The sequence below is a fragment of the Corvus cornix genome, chromosome 14 (assembly GCF_000738735.6).
Source record: "Corvus cornix cornix isolate S_Up_H32 chromosome 14, ASM73873v5, whole genome shotgun sequence".
In the NCBI taxonomy this organism is placed as follows: Eukaryota; Metazoa; Chordata; class Aves; order Passeriformes; family Corvidae; genus Corvus; species Corvus cornix.
In genome coordinates this window covers 13177372-13199330 of record NC_046344.1, presented here as the reverse complement: position 1 = coordinate 13199330, position 21959 = coordinate 13177372, and the positions used below count along the sequence as shown (strand labels likewise).

The 21959-nt window shown below is 40.2% G+C and overlaps 1 protein-coding gene across 15 annotated transcripts in view; it reads left to right on the top strand.

Annotated features, from left to right (window-relative positions):
- The window catches only part of RBFOX1 (RNA binding fox-1 homolog 1), a 1114622-nt gene that overhangs the window by 111842 nt on the left and 980821 nt on the right, over positions 1-21959 (top strand). For all 15 annotated transcript variants that reach the window (XM_039560092.1, XM_039560085.1, XM_039560084.1 and 12 more), the window contains exon 2: positions 11615-11674. In XM_039560092.1, coding sequence (XP_039416026.1) covers positions 11615-11674 — 60 coding nt within the window. The remainder of the gene's footprint in view (positions 1-11614; positions 11675-21959) is intronic.

Here is a 21959-nt window from a genome sequence, read left to right as displayed (position 1 = left end):
TTTGTTCTATGGCTTCAGTCCCTTAGGAAAGTTTTTCAGGTCATTTAGCGTTAGTACTGTGAGGAGAGCTTATTATTATTTTCCTGAAAATTATTCCCTTTTGTTGATAAATGTAGAGTGACAACTTGGCATTGCTATTAGTCTGTTTCTGTTTGGTTAAGGCAGTGCCTGAAAGACTGACAAGGTATTTTGCAGGCAGCTTGTAGTGGTCTGTGGGCAGGACAGGATGACTGATGGGTGTCAGATGTAACCACTGCACCAATTGACTTGTAAATTGTAGTTAAGCACATTCACAGGATGACTTGGCAAGAAAGCACAAAATGTTCTGGGAGGAAGATTCACTTCTCACTCTTCCCAGGCTTAAGAATAGCTGCTGTTTAAAAAAGAGAGAGATTCAGGGGAACAATGGAATGAGAGTGAAGCCAATGTTTGACTCTGAAACTTTTAGACTGGGCTTTGCCTGAGATTTTGTCAGTCTAATCTGCAAGGAGGAAAACCTTAGTGTTTATAGAAGTCTTCTTAACGCTGTCTTTGGATTGCTGCTCTAATGAGTTTTTGTAAAATGTGTATATTGTATTGCCAAGCAATTTCAGAGATGTAGCGTGGGCTGTTTAAAACACAAGTTTTCACCCTGAAAATATTAGTTGTAAATCAGAAAAACCCCAAAAGGCTTCTTAATTTTCATAGTGATTTTCAATTCCATGACTAAGGGCATGGAAAGGGCTCTAGGGACTTAAAAATAAGGATAGAATAGCTCTGAGCAACGTTTGGCTTTCAGTATTCCATGTTGTATGAACCTGGGGGAATAAGGAGCAGCCATCCCTGGTCTGGTCAGTATTTTGGTGTTAGCCCTGTTCTGCTGGGACCCAGTTCTGCAGGTTTTATCTGTCCTTCATTCCCCTCCTTCCCCCAGCCATGCAGGCAGCGTGGGGAGGATTCCATCTCTCAGCCTTCGCTCCAGTGAGAGCAGAGCTGGGAAGATGGAGCTGCTCTCTGCACAGCCCTAGGTGATTAAAGACTAAAAATGTAACATAGGCTTAGCATTAAATTCATGTTTCCACCTTCAGGCAGCTGCGAACATTGGCTCTCAGAGTTGCAGTGCTTATCAGTACTTTTCTGCATATAAAGGGGTATTATGGCTTCTGGTATCAAGCCCCACAATCTGCATGCAGGATTCTTTTCCTTTAAGAAGATAATCTCTTTTCTATTGCTTCCTCAGTGCTTGAGGAGTGAAAGAGTGAAGGCCAAAATATGAAATGTGCCAAAATCCACTGTTCCTCTGGACATGCAGCAAGAAAAAGCCACCCTTTATTACAGAGATGTTATCTATAAGCTGACTGTTGTTAATGGATGCTTCATTACATATAAAGAAAATTAGTTTTCTTTGGGACATTAATTTTTGGCTCTGTGCTCGTTCTAGTGAGTGTCCTTTCCTCACAGGCACAGTCAGTACTCCTGCCAAACAGTGAGCTCTAACACTGCTGTGGTTACTTTTAACTAGATGCCTTTGATTTACAATCCAGTGACTCTAATTTAAGAATCAGTAAGCTTCAGATAACAGAGCAGGTCCCAGGTAGAGCAACTTCCCGTGTAAATTCAGCTTTAGTAAATAACCAGGGAGCTGGTTCTGTGTTTGAAACAGATCAGAGCACCAGCAGCCAGTGCTGGCTGCTGGAATGTACCTGCTGTGGGAGGGGGGGCAGGAGATACAAAACATAGTTCATCCAGATCTGCAGCTGTTTGAATTTCAGCTGTTTCCTGTGGATCTGTAGGAGCAGAGAGGTTTGCAGTGACTGGAAGTCAGTGTCGTCCTGCTCAATGCTGAATTTCAACCCTAGGCAGAACAGGGCCTGCAGCATAGCCCATGTTTATTTGAAACAAATATTCAGCCTATTCTCGTTCTGAGGCTGTCAGAGCAGACCCTGCAGCTCGACTTGTGACTGTCAGAAGCTGTGCATGAGCTCTAGGATGGGAAGGCTCAGCTCTCTGGCAGACGGGCTGGGGTAAGCTGGGGGCTGATGTTTCTTTCCCTTTCTCTCTGTTTCCATGTTGAACATGTTGGCAGTAATGCACTGGCTGTATTCAGTTGGTTTGTTAAAGCCAAGCAAAAGTTGAAATTAACATCTCTGTATCATTTCATTTGCAAGTCCACCTCTGGTGAAATCAGTGCTTCCTCACTCTCTCTCTCAAAAAAGGAAGTCTTGTCATTTCAGAAGAATGTGTGATGATGGACATAAACTTGGAAAGTTTTTGTCTTGTAGCAGTGGATCTCTCAAATATCCCAAGGTTGAGCACACTCTTAAATCAGGACTAATTTGTATCTGGAGCCTGGGATGTCTGCTGGGCACAGTGACCCAGGGAATACTGGAGCTGGCTGTACTGCAGGACTCCAATGCTGGAAGCCTCAGGGAAAGCCTGTGTCCCTTGTGCGAGGGTACATAAGATGGAACCTGTTGTGGAACTGCTGAGACAGAAACCACATCAGGTTTCAGCTGGTTATTGGTGCAGAGTCCATCACAAGGGGAAACTGGTGAAAATTCTCACCCTGCGCTTGTCAATAATGACTTGGAAATTTGCTAACCTACTTTTATAAACCAGGAGGAACTGTTTAAAATGCTGCTTCTGTCCCGTAAGCTTCTTCACAGATTGTTTAATCCTCCTCAAAGCCTATTTTTAGGGAGATTGTCTGTTTTGAAAGTATTAGATATCTCTCCTTGAATTTGATGTCCATTTCAGAAGTGAATTCTCACCTGTCACGTACAATTTTGTGTTGGCAAGCACCCATCCAGAGCCCTAACTGCACATCTTCATGCCTTGAAACTAAACCAGCCACAAATCGTTTGGACTCCCAGCTCTGTTCAGGGAGCAACCAGAGATGAAAGTTCCATCATGAATAAATGAAAGCATTTTGGTGACTTAGCAAGGTTTTAGCTTGTGGAGAAGTTTGATTTCAGTGCTTCATTTAGGAAATGATTCAGCTTTATGACTTAAAGGAGTGAAGGTGTGTCTGTGTTTGGGAGCTTGTTAATATTACGAGGGCTTGGGTGTGAGCTGTCTTGGGCTGCCATGCAGGGTCTCTTTGGTCCCAGGTTTTCCCTCCCTTCTGAGGGAGGAAACCAGGCTGCTGGTGGGTTTTTTTTGTGTGACTTCAAGGAAAGGCCTGTGCTGTAATTTCCATGGTCTGGAGGGTTTTTTGGGTGCATTTGCCTTTCTATCAGGAGGGCACATCTACCCTCTGTCCTTTGCTCAGAGGTTTTTTTGCCTACTGAGCTACTCTCTAGTAAAACAAATCATTACAGAGAGCTCATTTTGGTGCAGCTCAAGGAAAATTCCAACTTGGCATTTATCTGAGGTCTTGATATAGGGACAAAATTCACAGTGTCTGTGGATCATAGATTTAGGTACAAATGATGGCTCTGGGTTCCACTTCCTTGAGGAGAAGTCTTTAGGAGGATGATGTAGGTCCAGCAGAGCGGATACGGAGGGATGTCCTCATTCAGTTTTGAGTGCAGTCACATACTTTTGCTCTAAGTTCCAATATCTTAGAGCACTACAGAGACACTGAAAATTTGAGCAGAACTCATTTGGCTGCTGTTATTCCAGTTTCCATAACGTGCCATGGAAACAGGCTTACCCCAATGGCAGAGAGCAGGGAGGCAGTTATGGGGAAATGACACAAGGATTTTGCCTTAATTTCTGTTCTTGGTGCATCCATTCTCTGCATGTTTCAGCACTTTCTCAGAGCATTTCCCTTCCTTCTCTCTGGTTGCTGTGTTTTGCTGCTGTTTCTCTTAAGCTGACAGGTACTGTGGCACATTAGCACCAGCTACATAATTTCATAGCTTGTATCCCTTCATAAACTCACCGTCCAAAGTATTATTTCCTTGCAAGAGATATAGATTTATTTTTCTTAAATATACAAATTTTAAATTGCCCTCAGGACTTGAGCCATTTATTCTTAAATTGAATCTTATTTATTGTAATCCAGTTCCAACTGATAGAGCATTCCTCATATTATTCTGACAGAAATAAACACGGAGCTAAAGTGCTATCTTGGCAGAGAGTTATATGAGCTTGTAATAGCTGCATGCAACTGAATTTTCATTTCACTTTTATTTATTGGAAAGCTATCCTAGGATTTTGAATTGATTCCTCACTTTTGTTTGCATTTATATGTATTTCTTCAATAAAAGGAAGAAATCTCCTGTTATTTCAGGCCTCATCAACCTTCCTGAAAAATAACATGAATGCTAGTAGTATCAGGAAAATTGAAATACTTAACTGTAGTTTTCCTATCCATGCCAAAAGAAATCTGTGCTAAACCAGCAAGTGTTCAGGGCAGAAGGTGGCTTGGAATTGCAGGTGTGTATTGAAATGGCATTCAGAGAACAGGTATTATATTTATAATCTTTTAACCAACAACAGGTGGTACATATGTTAAATTTTCCTCTGAATGAAGCAAACCTAGGATTACAACACCCTTGGGGGAGCTCCCCAGGTCCCGTGCAGTGCACAGAATGCTGCCCTGATAGGAGATGAGGGAAGGTTACTTGTCAAAAATCCCAGCACAAGGTGTAATGTAGTAATATTCCAAATATATATCTTTATTAGTTCTTATCATTTCAAAGTCATGGAAGTAGAATCCATGGCAAGCTGTTGCTAGTAGCAGAAAGGAAGAATGAGAATGCTTTGGACAGCTAGATGATGCTCTGTGGTATTCACCTGGGAGCTGAGAAGCACTCAGCTGTGTTTCCTAAGGGCATTTAAAGCATAAGGGTGGCAGCCACTGTTTATCCTGTAAAAGCTGATAATTTTCCACAGCAGCGAAATATTTATTTTCTGAGTCAAGACTCTGTCATGTTAGAGCAGCAGCTGTCCCTACAGAGGAAATTTATCTGCATGTAATATAGCAAAGACTAGGAAAAGTGTGTTCTGGTCTTTTTTCTAAAAGACTCCATGTAATACTACTTAATTTTACAGTCATATAAGAGATACCAGTTCTATACTTCATAGTCATGTAATAATATGCTTACATTGATTATTTTCTGAAGTCTCAGCTCTAGAAACTTGATCACGACTTGCCTAAGCATTCAGGGGCAGGACAATGCAAGGTAGGTGGTGTATTGTTACAGCAGAATATTAACACTTGGATTTGTGCATGGCTCCATTCTAACTGGTGCCAGAAAATCACATTAAAAGTATATTCTGTGAAGAGCATCCTGCTTCTGTGATCAGGCAGGTAATAAATTTAAAATATAATCATTGACTGAAAATTCTCTAGTATAAGAAATATTTCCGTGCCTGGGGGAACAAATAATGTGGATACATCCTGTGGCTGATCTTTTGCCTTTAAATTCACTTAATGAAAATGCTGGATAGCTGATGAGTTAAGCATTTCCTGATGGGCTGCTTTGGTGATGGGGTGCCATGAGAGAATATTCCTGTGAGATTTCCAGCAGTTTCTGCTTTGGTTGGTGAAAATCAGGAATCATCGGAAACATTATCCAAGGCTGTTTGGAGTAGAAATACAGCCCAGCTGAGTTTATCTGAGCTTCTGGAAAAGACAGAAACTTTTTATTTCTTATCTGAAGTCGGCTGCAGTGTCATTGAGGCTGTACTGATCAGTACTCCCTGCACCCAGGGCAGGGCTCATTTGCTGAGATCCGTGGGGATGTTTGCTGCTGTTACAGTGCAAGGGCAAACCCTTCCAGCCCTGAGCCCTCAGTGATGATTATCATTGCTCTGCAGATTCTGCTCCTGATCATCTTCTAATACTCCTGGATAAATGTTCCTGAGTGACTTGTAGGTTACTGAAGTCTCCTGCCTCAGTAAACCTAAAGTAGTTCTGCTGGGGAGATAATAGGCAATGTCAGACATGCTCATCTGTGCCCCTTGCGATTACATTTTGGAAGTATTTATTTAACTCTCCACTTGTTTTGTCTTTTTCTCCACCTTGATTTCACAGCAGATCCTGCAATAATTTACCCACTTCATGGACTGCTTGGGCATTAGGAAATAGGTAACCATTTAGTTAAGCAGAAGTAGTTAGGAATATTCTGGGTTTCTTCCTGTGCTGCTTACATTCTTCATCTTTGGAAGACATCTCCCCTGTGCTTTATAGGGCTTCATGGTTCAGGATTCTGAAGCTGCTTCTTGGCACATTGAAAAGATAATTTCCCATTAGAAAAAGCTCCTTGCGTGTCTTACACTGCTCTTTCTGCCCCTTTACCTCAACAAATAAACCCTATTTAAAAAGTCGCTCTTTTCTTGTGTTTCTAATCTTTTGAGCCCTTGGACAGCCATGTCAGGCTTCTGTTTGTTTTTCTGCTATGGAATCTCATGCTATTAGACACATTCAACTGCAAAATGAGTATTTGTATGATTTTAGATAATATAACATTAATATGCTTATCACTCCTAGTAAATCTCATCCTTGTTTCTTGACTCACTGAATCAGTATATTGGCAGCTCCTGACACACAGCCATTATCCTTGGCTTGTGATAGTGGGATTTCACAGAGAAGTTTGCATTAAATAGGATTCAGGCCCATGGATTTAAAAAATGAAATATTCTTTTATATCCAAAAATAAATGATTTTTCTGTGACTTTATATTTTCCAATTTATTTCTACATAACCTTTGATTCACTGAGTGTTATCTGTTGGAAAAGGGCAGCATTCCTTTTTGCTAGTATATCATCATAGGGGAATCATTATACTCTATAAATATATGAATATATTAGACTTGATTAAATTATATTTTGATTATTTGGTGAAATGCTGTCTTCCAGATAAAGCTGAATACATGCAAAGACTATAAATATAAAAAATGGATCCACATTACAGTGCTAATTATGAACTATGAAACAGGGGTACTGTTGAGTAGTCCCTGCTCTAAATGACAGAGTTGGGGTTGGTTTTCTCTCTGTGTGCAATAGGAATGTATTTATGTAGAACAAGAAGTGAAACCCCTCAATAATTCCAGGTTCACCCATGCAATAAATGATGGGAAGGGCTTGGACACCACCTACTACTGTCCACCAGTTTTAGAGAGAATTCTGCTGCTGTGACATGTATGCCTGGAGAAACCTGTGGGCTGTTTCATATCCTGGAGCAGAGCTGTGGTATAGACCTCTGTTAGGGAAGCCAAAATCTGTTCCTGGTTTAAATGGTTCCTATGTTAGACCATTTTCTGTAAATTGATTTCAATTTGCTCTCTGCTCAGCCTTGTGGATCCTTATGCTCTCAGCCCTTTTCAAAAGCCTTCAAAGCACTGTTTTACTTTCATTAGAGAAGTCTTTCAGGAATGTGGAGTCCTCTTTCCAGAATATCTGTATATTTGCTTCATTCAGTAACTTCTGCTGCTTGGGTATTTATTGCCCAGACTGTCTTCTGCTGGGGGAGCCAGAGGAAGAAAAAAAAAACCTGTCAGGAACTTTGCATGTAATGAGGTACCAGCACTGCTGTGACTTGGACATGGGAAAGGAAAAATAGTTGTATTCACCTTCTAAGAAAGAAGTACCACAGTGGGGAGGAACACAGTGACCAGACCACTCAGTCCTGGGGCTTTAGAGCTTTTCCATTACAGCCCAGAAATGTTACAGAGCTCAAGGCAAACTTTTCAGGAGAAGGGCATGAATGTCCAACCCCTTTAGGGAAATCAAATGCAGTCCTATGCTACAATGGGAGCACATTAAGTATACTTAAAAGAAAGATTGGGCAGTTTTTGACCAAAAGAGAAATGGATTTCCACTTAAAAGTTTTTCCTCCGTGGAAGCAGGTGAGAATTTTTCAAGTTTTTTCCCTTTTCTGAATTCTAGGATAGGGAAAAAACACCATCACTCTCTTTCCTATTTCCAGTCTTTGCCATTCCACTCTGCTTTCCAATAGAAGGGAAGATTTCTTGTTGCTAATACTATTTTTTTTTGTCTTTTTCTCCCTCTCTGAAGCTCATGCTTGAGGCTACCCACACTTCATGGATCTAAGTGCTCCCAATGCAGAGCTGAGACTCCCTGGATGTCCCCAAAACCTTACAAGGCACAGGCTCCTTGCAGAACCAGATCCCTACATGCTCCAGGCTCCCCTGGCTTTATTTTCTGTTGTAAAGCCTTGTGCTTATGTTGAAAAGGTGTGATGAGGAGGGACCTGTTCTGAATCTTTTTTCCCAGCTCCAGTTGGTACCCTGCAAATCAGCTGTACTGTACCATACAGCACCCTGATTTATGTGAGACATCACGTATTGATGCCTTTATAGACAGCAACTTAGTGTTTCAGAGGAGTCTGCATGTTACAAAAAGGGCAGCAGGTGTTATTTAGACTAAATTGACCTTGAAATTGATTTCTTTATTTTATGACTTACTGAGGGGAGATTAATACTTTTTTTTTTCCTGCAGCCTGAAACAATTTACATGGTAATAGAAGGCATAGTCAGTCAAATAAATTGCTGGAAGCAGTGGTATTCCAAGAAAGAAAATATGGATCTTACTTGCATTGATTCTTTCTATCCTCAGGGAGTAGCTAAGACTTTTAACACTGGGGAAGGACTGCCAAAATTTATTTTTCCCATTAAAGGCAGAAGAATGGATAGTAATGTCTGTTAGCTGACATTTACTCTAAACTTTCTGTTTGAGGGGTGGGGAGTAGGCTGTGCCTCATATAAAATTTAGGGAGCGTTTTATTGCTATTTCTTGATTTCTCTAAGGGCAGATGGATAGTAATGGCAATCATAAGAAACTTCTGGAAAGCCTGGCATGGCCACAGCACAGCTGCCCTTGGTAACAGAACAGACCCTGAAAATAAAATAGCCTGTAAATGGTTGTTGCAATTCCACCTTCGAGTACCAAGTAGAAATCACCTCAAAATACAAATGTTAATGGAAACAAGAGACCCAAAAGACATTACCTGGAGGAGGCACTGATAGGAACATGAAGTGTAGCTCTACAGGAGGGAGAAAGTTTTTGTTTGTTTTGCTGCTGCAGTGCTGAAACTGTGTAATTTCCATTTTCCTGTAGCCTCCAAGACAAGTGCATGATTTGTCAGTGGCACAATACTTTGCATAACGTGAACATGTACGAGATATTATTATGACACATTATCTGAAAATGAGTGCAAAAGCAACTCCACAAACCAATTTTTTGTTTGCTATAAATACAGAAATGGTGTAGAGGAAAGTGTCTTATATGTGAAAATTATTATGATGAGAATTAATCTCCTTTGTCTATCAGAGAGCTGCCCCTGAATGCTGCTATTGCAGCTGTAGTGAGGGAATGGTTATTTCAGCCTCTGTGATACAGGAGGAGGGTGTTTGGTGGATCCTAGTCCAAGCATCTGGAATTACTGGGGAAGGGATTTGGGCTCTTGCTAACAGGCTTAGATTAGTCTGGATTGTTGTTGGAATTCTCTGCCTCCTAAAAACAACCTTGACCTGAGGAGTTTTGCTATTTCGCTTTTATTTTCTGGTTCAATGTCCCTGGATTTTCTCAGGTTGTAAGTGAGTTATTAATAGGGAGCACACCATGAGCTTCCCAAGGAGGTGTCCCACATGCAGCCTTGGCCTAGAGCTGTTTGTTAATTTGTTGCTGGTTCACAGAGCTGTGCAACGCTTAGAAATTTAGCTGGGTTGGGGGGAAAAAACAAGTATATTTGCAAAATAGCTGCTTAAAATGTCATATTTATTTGGATCTCGGGGCACTGCCTTCTGGAAAAGAGTTGTGTGAAACGAAATGTGTTGTCTCTCTGTCTGCATGCCTCTCCTAGGGAGTTTCCCAAGAGGAACAGCCCTGCAAAAAGGTGAGTTTGGATTCCCACAGTCCTTCCTGAGCACTGTGAAGCTGTGATCCCGGGTAAGTCGTGCAGCCTGAGGAGCTCTGGAACCAGAGCATCCTGCTGGGAAGGCAGGGGAAGGCAACGGGCGTGGAATACAAATAGCTGCACATCCATCCTGCTGCAGCCCCGTGCACGGTGTGCTCACAGGTGTGCACAGCAAAGCAGGGATAGGGAAATGGCTCTGGGGGCAGCCGTGACAGAGGAGCTCAGGTGAAGGGACAGAAGGGAGGACAGTGACATGAGTAAACTTGAAGAAAACCTGAAAAAGCAGTAAATACGCAGCTGCTCAGTGGCACAGCAGTGGGTAAGGGTGTGGAGGCACTCTTAAATCATCCAAGGGGTGGAAAAGAGAAGGTTTGCTTTGATGTTGGTCTCAGTTTGCAGCTTCTCAGTGGCCAACAGTGACTGCTGTGCTTTGTGGGAAGCATGGACCACAGGGGTTTGTATGTGAGGTGATTTGATGGTAGTTTGGCATCTATTTACACCTAGTAAAGTCTGTTTGTTGGCAGCTCCTATGAAGGAGTTGGTGTTTACAATAGATAAATTGAATGGACAGTGCGGGATACTCTATACAATTCAGAGGCTGGGAGATGCTCAGGGTGAAGGAGTGGAGAATTACTGCCCTGAAATATGATCTGTCTATTGGGTCATAGCACATCTCCTATAAATAAAGGATCTAGAATCTTAATATATGGAGGCATACTTGATGATGATAATTAAAAGAAGTTCATAGCAGTTAGTCTTTGCTGTCTTGGACACAATGGCCTCAATTTCAGCTTATCAGACTTTAATTCCCAAACATTAGGAGGAACTGTGTAGCTTGGCCATGTAAATCTGACCTTTATTGATAGGAATGGCATGACAAGAGGAGGCCAGACCTGGGAGACCTTTTCAAAATATAAATATGAGTGTAATGGCTGTATTCATTGAGGAAGAGGCAAAAAATTTAGCCTGCTAACTCTTTCTAACATATCCTTTTAAAATCAGAACTGTTTTAATTACTGGCCTGAGTCTTGTACTGGTATTTGTTGCACCTGTATTTAAGCACTGCGGCACTTCTATCACCTATTAAAAACTCCTCTAAGCCCTTGTTTCTATATTGCAGTAACAGCAGAGTACTCAGCTTATTCTCATGCCCAAGCCCCAAATTGCTTCGTGACTTGTGGAATGCCAGCTGGGATGTAGGAGAAGCTTCCTGAGGGATAGAAATGAGGGATTTTATATTGCTTTAGGGTGGACCTAGATGTAGATCTGACACAAAGAATGGTGAGCCAGCATAGCCATGGGCCTAACTCCTGCACAGCCTGTGCTGCAGGGGTTTGGATCAACATTTACGGGGCTGTTGCTAAGCAGGAAAAGAAATCAAGGTCCCTCTAATGGAACAGAGAATCATTTATCATAAGATGCTGAGAGAATTTTGAGTGGTTGAGAAACTGTCACCCAAATTTCATGTGGAGGCTGTGTGGGCCTGGTTCAGGAAGTGTAATGTAAAGTTTCTGAAAGGCAGTAGCTGTATCATCATCCTGTCCTTCCCACCCCACTGCCTTCTAAAAGAGAGATCAGGCTGCTGGCTTTCTTGGGGGTCATTATGGTAAAACCAAAAAAGTGGGTAATTTAGTCAAAAGGGTCTAAGGCACAAGATGAATGGCAATGAAAATCTCCATAATCAAATGTTTTACTAATGGCTCCTCTGAGTCTAATCACAGTGGTGCTCAATGTTGGTCTTTATTCCTGATATGCAAAGTGCCAACTATTATGTTTAATCTGACTATATTTTTCCCCTCTTTTCAGGACTATAAATCTGATGTTATGACTCTGGTTTCCAGTGCCAAGAACAGTCCTCAAGGTCCAGTAAGTAAAGCGTTTTACTGAAGAGATTAGATTTTGTAACTGAGTTTAGATCTCCTTTTAAATTGTTTCGGTCATCAATCACTGGCACTAACTCTTTCCTGTGACACCTTCCTGCTTTTGAAGTGACTGCACTTGAATTGGCTTAAATGCTCTTTAATATGTGAATATATAGAACAGGGAATATCTGTCTTACCAAAGAGAGGCAAACTGATTAGAATTGTTGCAGTTATGTTCATTAAGAGCCCCGTGGCTCTCTCGTGTGCTACAAACTGTCTCGTCTCCATGCACAGACTGGCCTCCAGGCTGTGTCTCACTGTTGTGCAGAGAGGGGATAAAATCTGGGGGAATGGGAGGGTGGGGTACAACTGCAAACCCCTCTGGAATTCCATACTGTAGTGAGGAGAGCAGATACAAAAAAAGAAAGCAGAAATTGGGGTGAGTTTGGAGCCATGCAAGAGACAAGCACTCACAAGGGCAAGGCCACTGTTGGCTTGGAAACTGAGCAGGGCTGGACCAAAAGAGAACAACCTTATCCTGGCTTAAAGGCTGGATATCACCTAACCTGTGTCTGTGCTGCATACTTCACTTTCTAAATAATATCATATTTTGTCAGGAAATGTGTCCCATAAGCCAAACTTATGCTGAGGTGTTAACAGACCTGATTTACAGAGGTGCTGGTGATACTCAACACTGTCTGATGTCACGAAGAGTTAGTCATCCGTTGCAGTCAAGTTCCTTTAATCTTTTTTTTGTCTCTCTAAACCAGGAATATTGTGCTACAGTTCCTTTCCAAGTGCCTCTCCTTGGAGAGTGCCAGGAATTGGAATTATGTCACTCTATGAACATTTAGTTTGGGTATTTCTCCCCCCTCTTTTTCTGATTATCTAAGCTGTATCCCCTCAGACTCGAGGTTGTAGGAGTGTGGATTTATGCCAGAATAAGGAAATAGTCAGTATTTCAAATGTTTGGCAACCCCTTTTTCCCTGTTTGCAGGCATGATTAATGCTGTTTTAAACATGAACATCCATCATTAACAGTTCCCTGAAAGGAGGAGGTGGTTGGACTCTCTCCAAATGAGCACTGTCTTGCAGTTGGAAATCTCTGGCTTCTGAAACTGCTTAGTCACACCAACGGAAATACAAAAATATCTTGAAAAGTGAAAACGTATACAAGAGATTTTTAGCTTCTCTGATGATTTGACAGAATCCTTTTTTTATCCCATATAGTAGGTTTTGGAAGAATATCGTTCAGTAATTCTTCCTGCACTGGCGCTTCCTGCTGGAACATATGCAAAGTCAAGCCTTTCTGTTAGTTTGTCAAAAGTTAACTTGCGGAATGATGTTCTGAGAGGTGGAGGTTTGTTTTTAGAAGCTTGGTTTTTTTGTGCTTCATATATTTGCATTGAAATTAGGTTTGTGTCAGTTAAAACCAAATTTTTTGAAGAATGATGTAGTGTTTTTCCTGGCTGAATGTGTTCTCTAAACTAGAAAATGTTTTTACAAGTGCAGAACAAGATTTGATGAACACTTGCCATTTTGTACTGAGAGGGTGGGGGCTTTACTGAATTTCTTTGTCAAACTGACCCAGGGAGTCTTTCTTTTTCTTTTTCTTTTTCTTTTTCTTTTTCTTTTTCTTTTTCTTTTTCTTTTTCTTTTCTTTTTCTTTTTCTTTTTCTTTTTTCTTTTTCTTTTTCTTTTTCTTTTTCTTTTTCTTTTTCTTTTTCTTTTTCTTTTTTCTTTTTTCTTTTTTTTTTTTCTTTTTCTTTTTCTTTTTCTTTTTCTTTTTCTTTTTCTTTTTCTTTTTCTTTTTCTTTTTCTTTTTCGTGACTGAATCCTTTTGTTGTCGGTAAGAAAGTGTCCTCAGATTTCAAGGTAGTGACTTAACAAACAAGATTTCATTTCTCTTCGCTGAGCTTTAGTAGCTTAGACTTTAATTATTTTTTACTTATTTTTGGGTGATGGAAAGAGTTCTAAAGGCACGTTTATCAGTACATTTTGATGTACTGAAGAGGTTTGTGATGGAAAGAGGAAAAGGTTTCCTGTTTTCCATGATATTTCTTATGCCACGCTACAATGGCATAAAAATAATGAGTTAGGAGTTGAGCTTATTGCTCTTGAAATTACACTGTCTCTGTTGTTGCTTGGAAAATTGTTTGTTGTGATGGATGGGAAGGGATACATAGATTTTTCAAGTGTGTTGCCAGATCATTGCTTATAGAACAGTCTGGTAATAAAAGGAGAGTTGACAGATGAGAATTCAAATGGACCTGAGAACAAATTATTGAATAATGCCCCAGTTCCAGAGCCTGAAAGGCTTATTTCCAGGTGGATTTTTCTTTTAAATAATTGTTGGCTGCTTTTCCTGCTCTTAGTGACAGATCCTATATGAAAGTCTAATGCAGCTCAATCTCAGGCTGAATTCACATCTGTGTTACATCCCTGAGACTGCACTGAAAGGGCTGGAGACACTGTGGTATAAAACAGCAGTGGGGAATCAGATCTATCAAACTCCATGTTTCCCGATAGCTATAGCTGCTTAATAGATTGTTTGTTAAATAATTCAAGATGTTTTCATTAAGCTGAGTGATTGAGTCTTTTAAAGCCTTTCTTTTGTTCTTAAATCTCATCAGGCAGCTGGTTGTACCTGCAGAGCTCAGAAAAATGTAACTGAAGGAATTATTATTGGAAGCTTTAGGAAGTTGTAAAATTACTGGCTGCTAGACTCTGGAGGGATGGATTTGGGCTGGATCCTTGGATTTCTGTCCCTTTTTCTTATGGCTTCCTCTAAGTGCTTCACTCTTCTATCTGCAGCTTCACAGTCTTAGGCTGCTTTAAATTCTCCTTCCTGCATATTAAAGGTTTATGTTTTCTAAAGTGCCTTTGCTTTTCCCCCATTTCCATTTCTCCAACTCTTGTCTATATATTGATATTTGATAACAAATATTATGTACTGTTTTTTAATCAAGAAATGTTGAGAAAAGGTAGTGGGAGTAAAATAGGACTCTTCAGGATAATTCAGGAGGGACAATAATGATTTTTGCTGAGAAATAAAATTGCTGCAAGAATTGCTGCCTGTGATCTGAATAGAAATGTGATAGTACCTGAAATTACTTCATCTCTGCTGCTGCTTCAGGAAGGATATCTATTAGCTGGGGATAATGGCTTGCAAAAAAAAAGTGGATTTCTTTAAATTTCAGATTCCTATTGAATGGAATGTATCTTAGCATTCTTAAAAAAAAAAAAAATTAATGAATCTGTCACTACCAGCGAGAGAACAATAGAACTGAAAGCAAAAATAACTCTTCCCTGAGCATCATCACAGAGCATTTGGATAATGGGTTAGGTGGGAGGGGAGAGTCTTAGCATACTGGAGAGAGGGGAATGTGCATTGTGCAGGTATCTCAAATAGTAACATAGAGCTGATCTAACTTGTGCCAATAAAACAATAAATATGGGAAATATCTGGCTACATTTGTTTTTATTTCTCAAAATAATTTATAGAACTACCGAAAAATCAAGGAAATTCTTTACAGCTCTTTCATGAGGATCAGAGAGTGGTTTATGATGAATGGAATACAGCATGAGGGGAAAATTTTACCTGAGATGCTTATTGTGGGAAGATTTTGTAAAGTTTTCCATCACATTACTGATTTGAGAATCCAGGCACATGAAATGCAGTGCTGTATTAATGCACAGCAGAGGGGAGCAGTCAGAAGCAGGTAGAGAGTCCTGCGTTTTGTTCCTTGCATCTCCATCTCCTTGGATGGTGCAGTGTTTTGCTCCCTATTAATGCACATGGCTGTGTGTTTTTATCCCAGCAGAGGAATTGGTCCAATGGCTGGAGCTTGCAGCCATTATTCTATAAATTATGGATAATATTTTCATATTATCTGGAAATGTCTCCTTGAAAATACCCCAGTATCATTTAGATGACGAGTCAGTGTTACTATTACTGATTGCACAGGGAAAATCCTCAAATTATAAACGTTACTTAGTGATGAATGAAATTAAGACAAACCAGTTTTTCTTAGATGCAAACTCCTGTAATATATTGACCCCTTTTCCCTCTGCCATCAGTCTACACTTGTGTGTTGTTATTAAATCAGATGCTGAGTGTTGTTTATTTGGCTTAACCTTGCCTGGAGTGGTAATGGTGTGGTGTCTACAGAGCTGGAGCTGATTTATTATTCTTAGAGAAGCAGATCTCCAGGACAAGTTGACACTGGTGGAGATTTTGAGTTTTTCATTGATTAAAATCAAGTTAGGTGTCATCTTTTCTAGCAGGAGAGATGAAACTAAGAAACTGCCCTGTTCTCGCAGCCTTCCTTCACTTCACCATCAGATTCTTCTGTGTTTGTGCTTTAGCCAAGGAGGTGTAAGGCTAAATAAAATAAGAATAAACAATTTCCAATAGCAGAAATTTCCTGCTAACAAGCAGGTGAATCCAGAGAGCTGCTGAAATGCCAGGTATGGTTTGATAAAAGATCCTTGAATCTCCTTGAATACTTGTGGTTTTGGTGTAGAAAGAAAAGCTGGCTCAACACAGAGACACAAGATGTTTCTGAAGAAGAAATGAGCTTCTTTTAAAAGGAATTGCAGAAGAAAAAGGAGAAAACCAAAATGCCTTTGCTGCTGTTAGTAATCAAATTTTGGTACTTCTAAATACTGGAATGTAGTAGACTTTCAGGGAGGGCCTTGTGAGCATACTCACAATCTAAGAATAAATGAATGGAGATGAAAAAAAAGCAGGAAAAGGCTGTGTCTTCATCAGAATTGTCTAAAAGCTGTGCAGAAGTTGATGTTTTTCACTGCTAGCAGTACTAAATTGGTTGTAGGGTGGACTGTGCTCCCAGGATGGATACGAGACTGTAACAAACAGGGTCTAAAAATACATTTCATACAGCAGTTCTGGAAATCTCTGCTTCCATCATCCAAGTGAAACTAAAGGGAAAGTGATAATTTTGCCTTGATTGTCCTTTGAATCTTAGTTTTCAGTCAGGATTTGTGAACATGTGCTATTGGGAAAAATATGAATATTGATTTGCATAAATGTTTGTGCAGCAAGACTCTTAACCATTGTGTAGCTGCCCATCAAACCAGTTCTGTTTAGCTGTGGTGTGGGAATCACATACCATTCATTTTGATGCTTTTATCAGTCTTAGAGGCAAATAAATCAATGCACCATTAATATGAAAAGTGTTTATTGTTCAGTTAATATATTTTTTTTTCTGGTTTTCTTTTGCATTTTACCCATATTAACAGTGTTTGTAAAGTACTGATACCCAGGATTTAAAAAGAAAATAAAACCAAGCAAACACAAAATTAGAAAACCTGCTTCTAGAATCCAGCAATAGAGACTTTTGAGAATTCTGATGGACGAGGGATATAAATTAGACAGTCACCCCTGCCAATGGTCCCTCTGAACTGCCCTTTAGTGGCAGTGCTGTCATTTGTACAAATGCAGTGTGGTGCGTTTTTAAGAGCCAATTGATGGGTATAAATTTTCTGAATTCCAGCAGGACAGGATGTGGGGCATGAGGGACAAGCCAGGGTTTCCTGTGCTGCGGAGAGCCGAGGTCTCAGCAGGCTCCGAGGGCTGGTCCCGGGAGGTGCCAGCAGCGATGAGCTCGGCGGCTCAAAGCGCGATGCCAAGATGCCATCTAGTGATGGAAGCTGTGCTTCCCGGGCCGGGCACAGACCGGCTCTCCTGCCTCTTCTGGAGGGCTGCTCCTCAGAGCAGAAATTCCGTGTCTGTGTCACTCAGAAGTTGGTGTGTTGGGTTTTTTTTTTTTTTCTTCTGGAAAAGTGTTTTGCACTAGATTCAACTTGTGCTGTTCGAAACGTGGCACCCTGGTATCAGTGCCTTGGCTCTGGGTTTGCTGTGCCAGGGCAGGCACTGCCACTGCTGCCTCCCAGCTCACCCAGGCTCTCTGGTAAGCCTAAATTGTGCTTCTTGGTGAATTTGGTGCAGTAGTGCTCTCACCAGGCAGAGAGGAGATGTATTGATGGTAGAAGAGAAGCTTTTTTGAAAATAGAACATTTAATTTTTTTCTTTTTAAAAAACCTAGGTTAATTCAAACTTGTGATTATTTGCATGACTTTTTCTGTTCTTTATTGAAAGAAAGATGGATTTATTGATTTATTTTTAAATTTCTGCTTAAAAATATCAGGTGCATAAAATGTCTGTGATTTATTGTTGGGAAAGTTTTTTTACTTTTAGTAGGAAAGCACCAGTTTGGCAGAGACTGAAATGAGCTACCATGGGCAGCCATCTGTGTTTTTTGCTGGTAATGATATGTGGTTTTCTTGGAGAGAGTCAAATCTGGGAAAATCATGTCTGAGGCAGTTTAATTTTGCTCCAGAACTAATTCATTGTGGGTTAGGTGGGAGCGTGCAGTGGCAGCATCCTCTTGGCCATATTAGCACGAGTATGGAGGAAGATATTCCTGTCTGTATAAATGCCAAATGATACCAGGTTTTACAGGATAGAATTTTGGCATGTGAGAGTTCAAGTCAGCAAAGTCCAGCACATCTCAGATTCCTCTGGAAAAATGGCTGTAATCACCCTCTCCTTATTTACTTACCAGAGAACAGAATGTTCTGATTCTCACTGCACTTCTCCAAAAGAGCAAGTGTGTACAGATGGGGAGATGGCTGAAGGGGTGATTGGATAAGTGTCCTCACATCACAGAGCACTTGGATATTCTTCATGTGAAGCATGTGAACAGTCTGCTGGGGAAAGGTCAAAGCAGAGATGAGCGTTGTTCAGAGATGAGCATTTGAGCAGCTCTCAGCCCCAGAACCAGGATTTGTGGGTATTTGTGTGTTTAAATAGACTCACTGGAGTTTGGATTTTTGAAACATAAATGCAAATTAAGTGCAAAAATTAAAACAATTTGCAATTAGCACACGTGGAGATTCTGGCAGTCTGACTGTATTAAGGGTGAGGACCAAACAGCTGAAAATAGTGTGATATTGATCTCTTCCCTTAGCTGTTTGTGTAGTTCCACAGGAGCAGTGAAGGAAGTGTTTGTGTTGAGGGATAGATTTGCTTCTGAGAAGATGGCAAAACATCCATTTAATGCAGAATACTATTTTTAAAAAAAGCAGGAAGAAATAAGCTCCCCAAATCAATCTGTAGCATTGATGCTTTTAAAAAAGGAAGGGGTCACGAGAGTAATTGAAGCAATTGCAAGTTCTGCCTGTTGTTCGTCAGTGTTTTCCAGTTTACATCCTAAGAAAACTGCCAATAGTCTCCTGCCTAAGTAAGGTGGAAAGTGTTGTTAAGAGCACAACAGTGGTTGTACTTGGTGAGAGTATTGTGCATGATGCTTTACTCCAGTCTGGCCAGTAAAAGGTATTATAAACCTTTAGGAATGAGCAGATGTGCAAGAATCTTTATTGTGGTACTCAATTTCCCCAACTTATGACCTCGCTGTAATGGCTTGTTTGAAATTTCCTTTTTTTGCCTTTAATAACCTCTAATAAATATTCTTCCTAAGTTTTTCTCTAAATAGGTTTTGAACCTGCACAATTTTGGGCATTTGAGGTATTTTTTATTCTGTCTTTTGATCACTCAGTTGAATGGGATTTCTCCCTCCTTGGGGAACATATAAGTTTTTTACTACTACAGTTTTTGCTGTTTTATTTTAAATTTACACACAATAGTAGAAGAAATCTGCTGATTTTTCTCATATGTATACAAAAAGCCATAGCAGAACAATTCAGAATTACAGTCTGTGTCTAAGTGTCTGTTTAATGCCACATGACTTTTGGTTATGTAAAAGCCACTGAAAAATCTCACATGAGTGAGTTGCCAGTGGAATGTTTATGGTGAGTTATAGCTGTTACTAATGCCAAAGATTGTCAGAGTAAACTGTGGGTTTGATTAAACAGTTCTATAATGATGCTATCAAGGCCTCAAGCATCTGAAATATAGAAAACAAATGTGTGAAAGTACCAGCAAAGAGAAAAGTAAAACTGTGAGGCCTGAAGTAGATGTACCAGTGTGTGGGCGTTTGTTATTCCATCTTCATTAATAAAATGCTTCATGAGTACAGCAACAAAATGTGAGTCACTGGCATGAAGGCAAGGAACTGGGACTTGAAAGAGATTGAAATCTGATCCAAGAATACCCAAACAATGGGAATGAATTGTGATGTTCTTTTACAAAGGTGAGAGAGCTTGAAATACCTGGTTTGAAACACATTTTTTTTTTGATAAATGAAGTGCCAACTCTAATATTGGTGGGAAATTCATTACCTACAATTGGACAACAGATCTAACCCCCAAATGAACATTTAAATGCAACAACTAGTGAAACAATGGATTAACAGAGGATTTTTCATAAATGGGCTGTACAGCAGTGAAATGAGACTGAGAACCAGAATTATGCACTTAGAGAGGGAATTTGTCCCAGTAAGACAAGCTCACATGGACTCCAGCTGCGCCATGAGCAGTGGGTTTGACCCTGGATCAGTGTGAGGGAAGTTTTGAGGTGAAAACATCAGTGGAGAAGGAGAATACACAGGGGAAAAATGGCATCCCAGTGCCTCACAAGTAAACATTTTCTCTGTTACCTCCAGTGACATAAATATCCGAAGTGTTGAAAATCCATTCTAGTATTCACAATGCCTGTTTGCTCATTAAATGAATTAATTGCTGCAGAATACTGGGATGAATAATAAATATTGAATTGAACTCCCATTAGCATCATATACTGTGGCTAATCTTCCCCCTCAGCTCATTGGGAGAGTAGAGTGCAGGTGTAAAAGTTAATTAAAGTTAACTAAAGTCAAATTATCTTTTTAAACTTGCAAAACAAGTTTTTCCCCTTCAATCAAACTGCACTGTTTTCATATTTTTAATACAGAATATAGAATAGGTATTTTTAAATTGAAAAAGTAGTATTTTTATTTAGCAACAAATTATAATAGTTATTTACCCAAACTGGGGGGAGAAGAGTCAAGGTTTTGACAAAAGTCTTAAAAGGTAGTGCACAAAAAGCGTGCAAATATTTTCAAATTTTTATTAGTATTTCCTGTTTTTTGCTTTTTCAAATCAAACTCCATGCAGAAATCTATTGTTTGGAACACTGTTGTTAAAGACAGAAGGTCAGCTGACCCATTTGCCATCTGGTTCTTTTGGATTTTTATACTTGTAATTATGGAAAAAAAGCACTTGCCATGTAGCAACCTATAACTAATTTCAGAGTTGAAGTGAGTTTCTGTTTCTTCCCCTCTCATAGGGCAGGTGCAACGTTGTCACCATGAGCTGGGCTGGGGCTGCTGCTGGACAAGGGGTTTTGTCCTGAGAGGCTGCTCTGGGAATTGTCACCCAGGGGCAAGTGACACAAACTTCCACAATACCATTACAGAGCACTTAAATCACAGCATTTCCCCAGGCACAGAGAATTTCCAGTGATGTTTTTCACAGGAATTGCTCTGTGTGTTCTCTGCACAGCTACAGGACTTGGGTCTGTTACAGCCCAAGGTCAAGGCCAAGTGCAGCCCAGCAGGGTTGGTACCATCCCACTGGAGAAGGTGAAATTTGGATGCTTTGTCTGCCTCAGGTGTGCCTTAATCACTGGCAGTGAATATTTCAATATATTCTGAAGAGTAGAGGCCACGTTTTTCTTTACCTGCCTCGGTGTGTGTGGGAAATGCCCTTTTTGTGTGTAACTTTGGTGAATGACCCCAGCAGCAGATGCTAACTCAGATGAAGTATTTGTGGAGAACACATTTGTAGCCTTCAGGTGTTATGTCTCCTAATACCTTAAAAATATTTTAAGGCTACACTGTGCACCTGCTGTTAATTTTAATTTCAGGAGTCTTTTTATCTTTTCTCCTCAGTCCTAAATATGTCTTTGTGAATTCCTTTAGCCCTGAACTGACATCTCTCTTCTCCTCAGTTAAAAGTACATTTATTCAGTTGAAAGAACTAGGACAGAACCATTGACACATTAATATTTCCTACATTCTCTGGTTAAAACTCAGGTGGAAGCCAGGCGTGTTTGGATATCCTCTATCCTAACATGTAGCCAGGGGCCTTTTACTGCTCCATACAAATTGGACAACTTTTCTATGTTATAGGAAAAATATCATAGCTAAAAAAAGTAATTTGTTGCAGCTATGCAACATTTGCATTGGGCTTTGTGCAAGTGCAGCCTGTGCTTTTTTGTTTCATGGAAATATGGCACTGAATCTTCCAAGTTCTCATTAAGACTATTAAAGGAACTGCTGTGGCTCACACTGTGGTGATGGGTCATTGCAAAAAGTAGCTGTGAT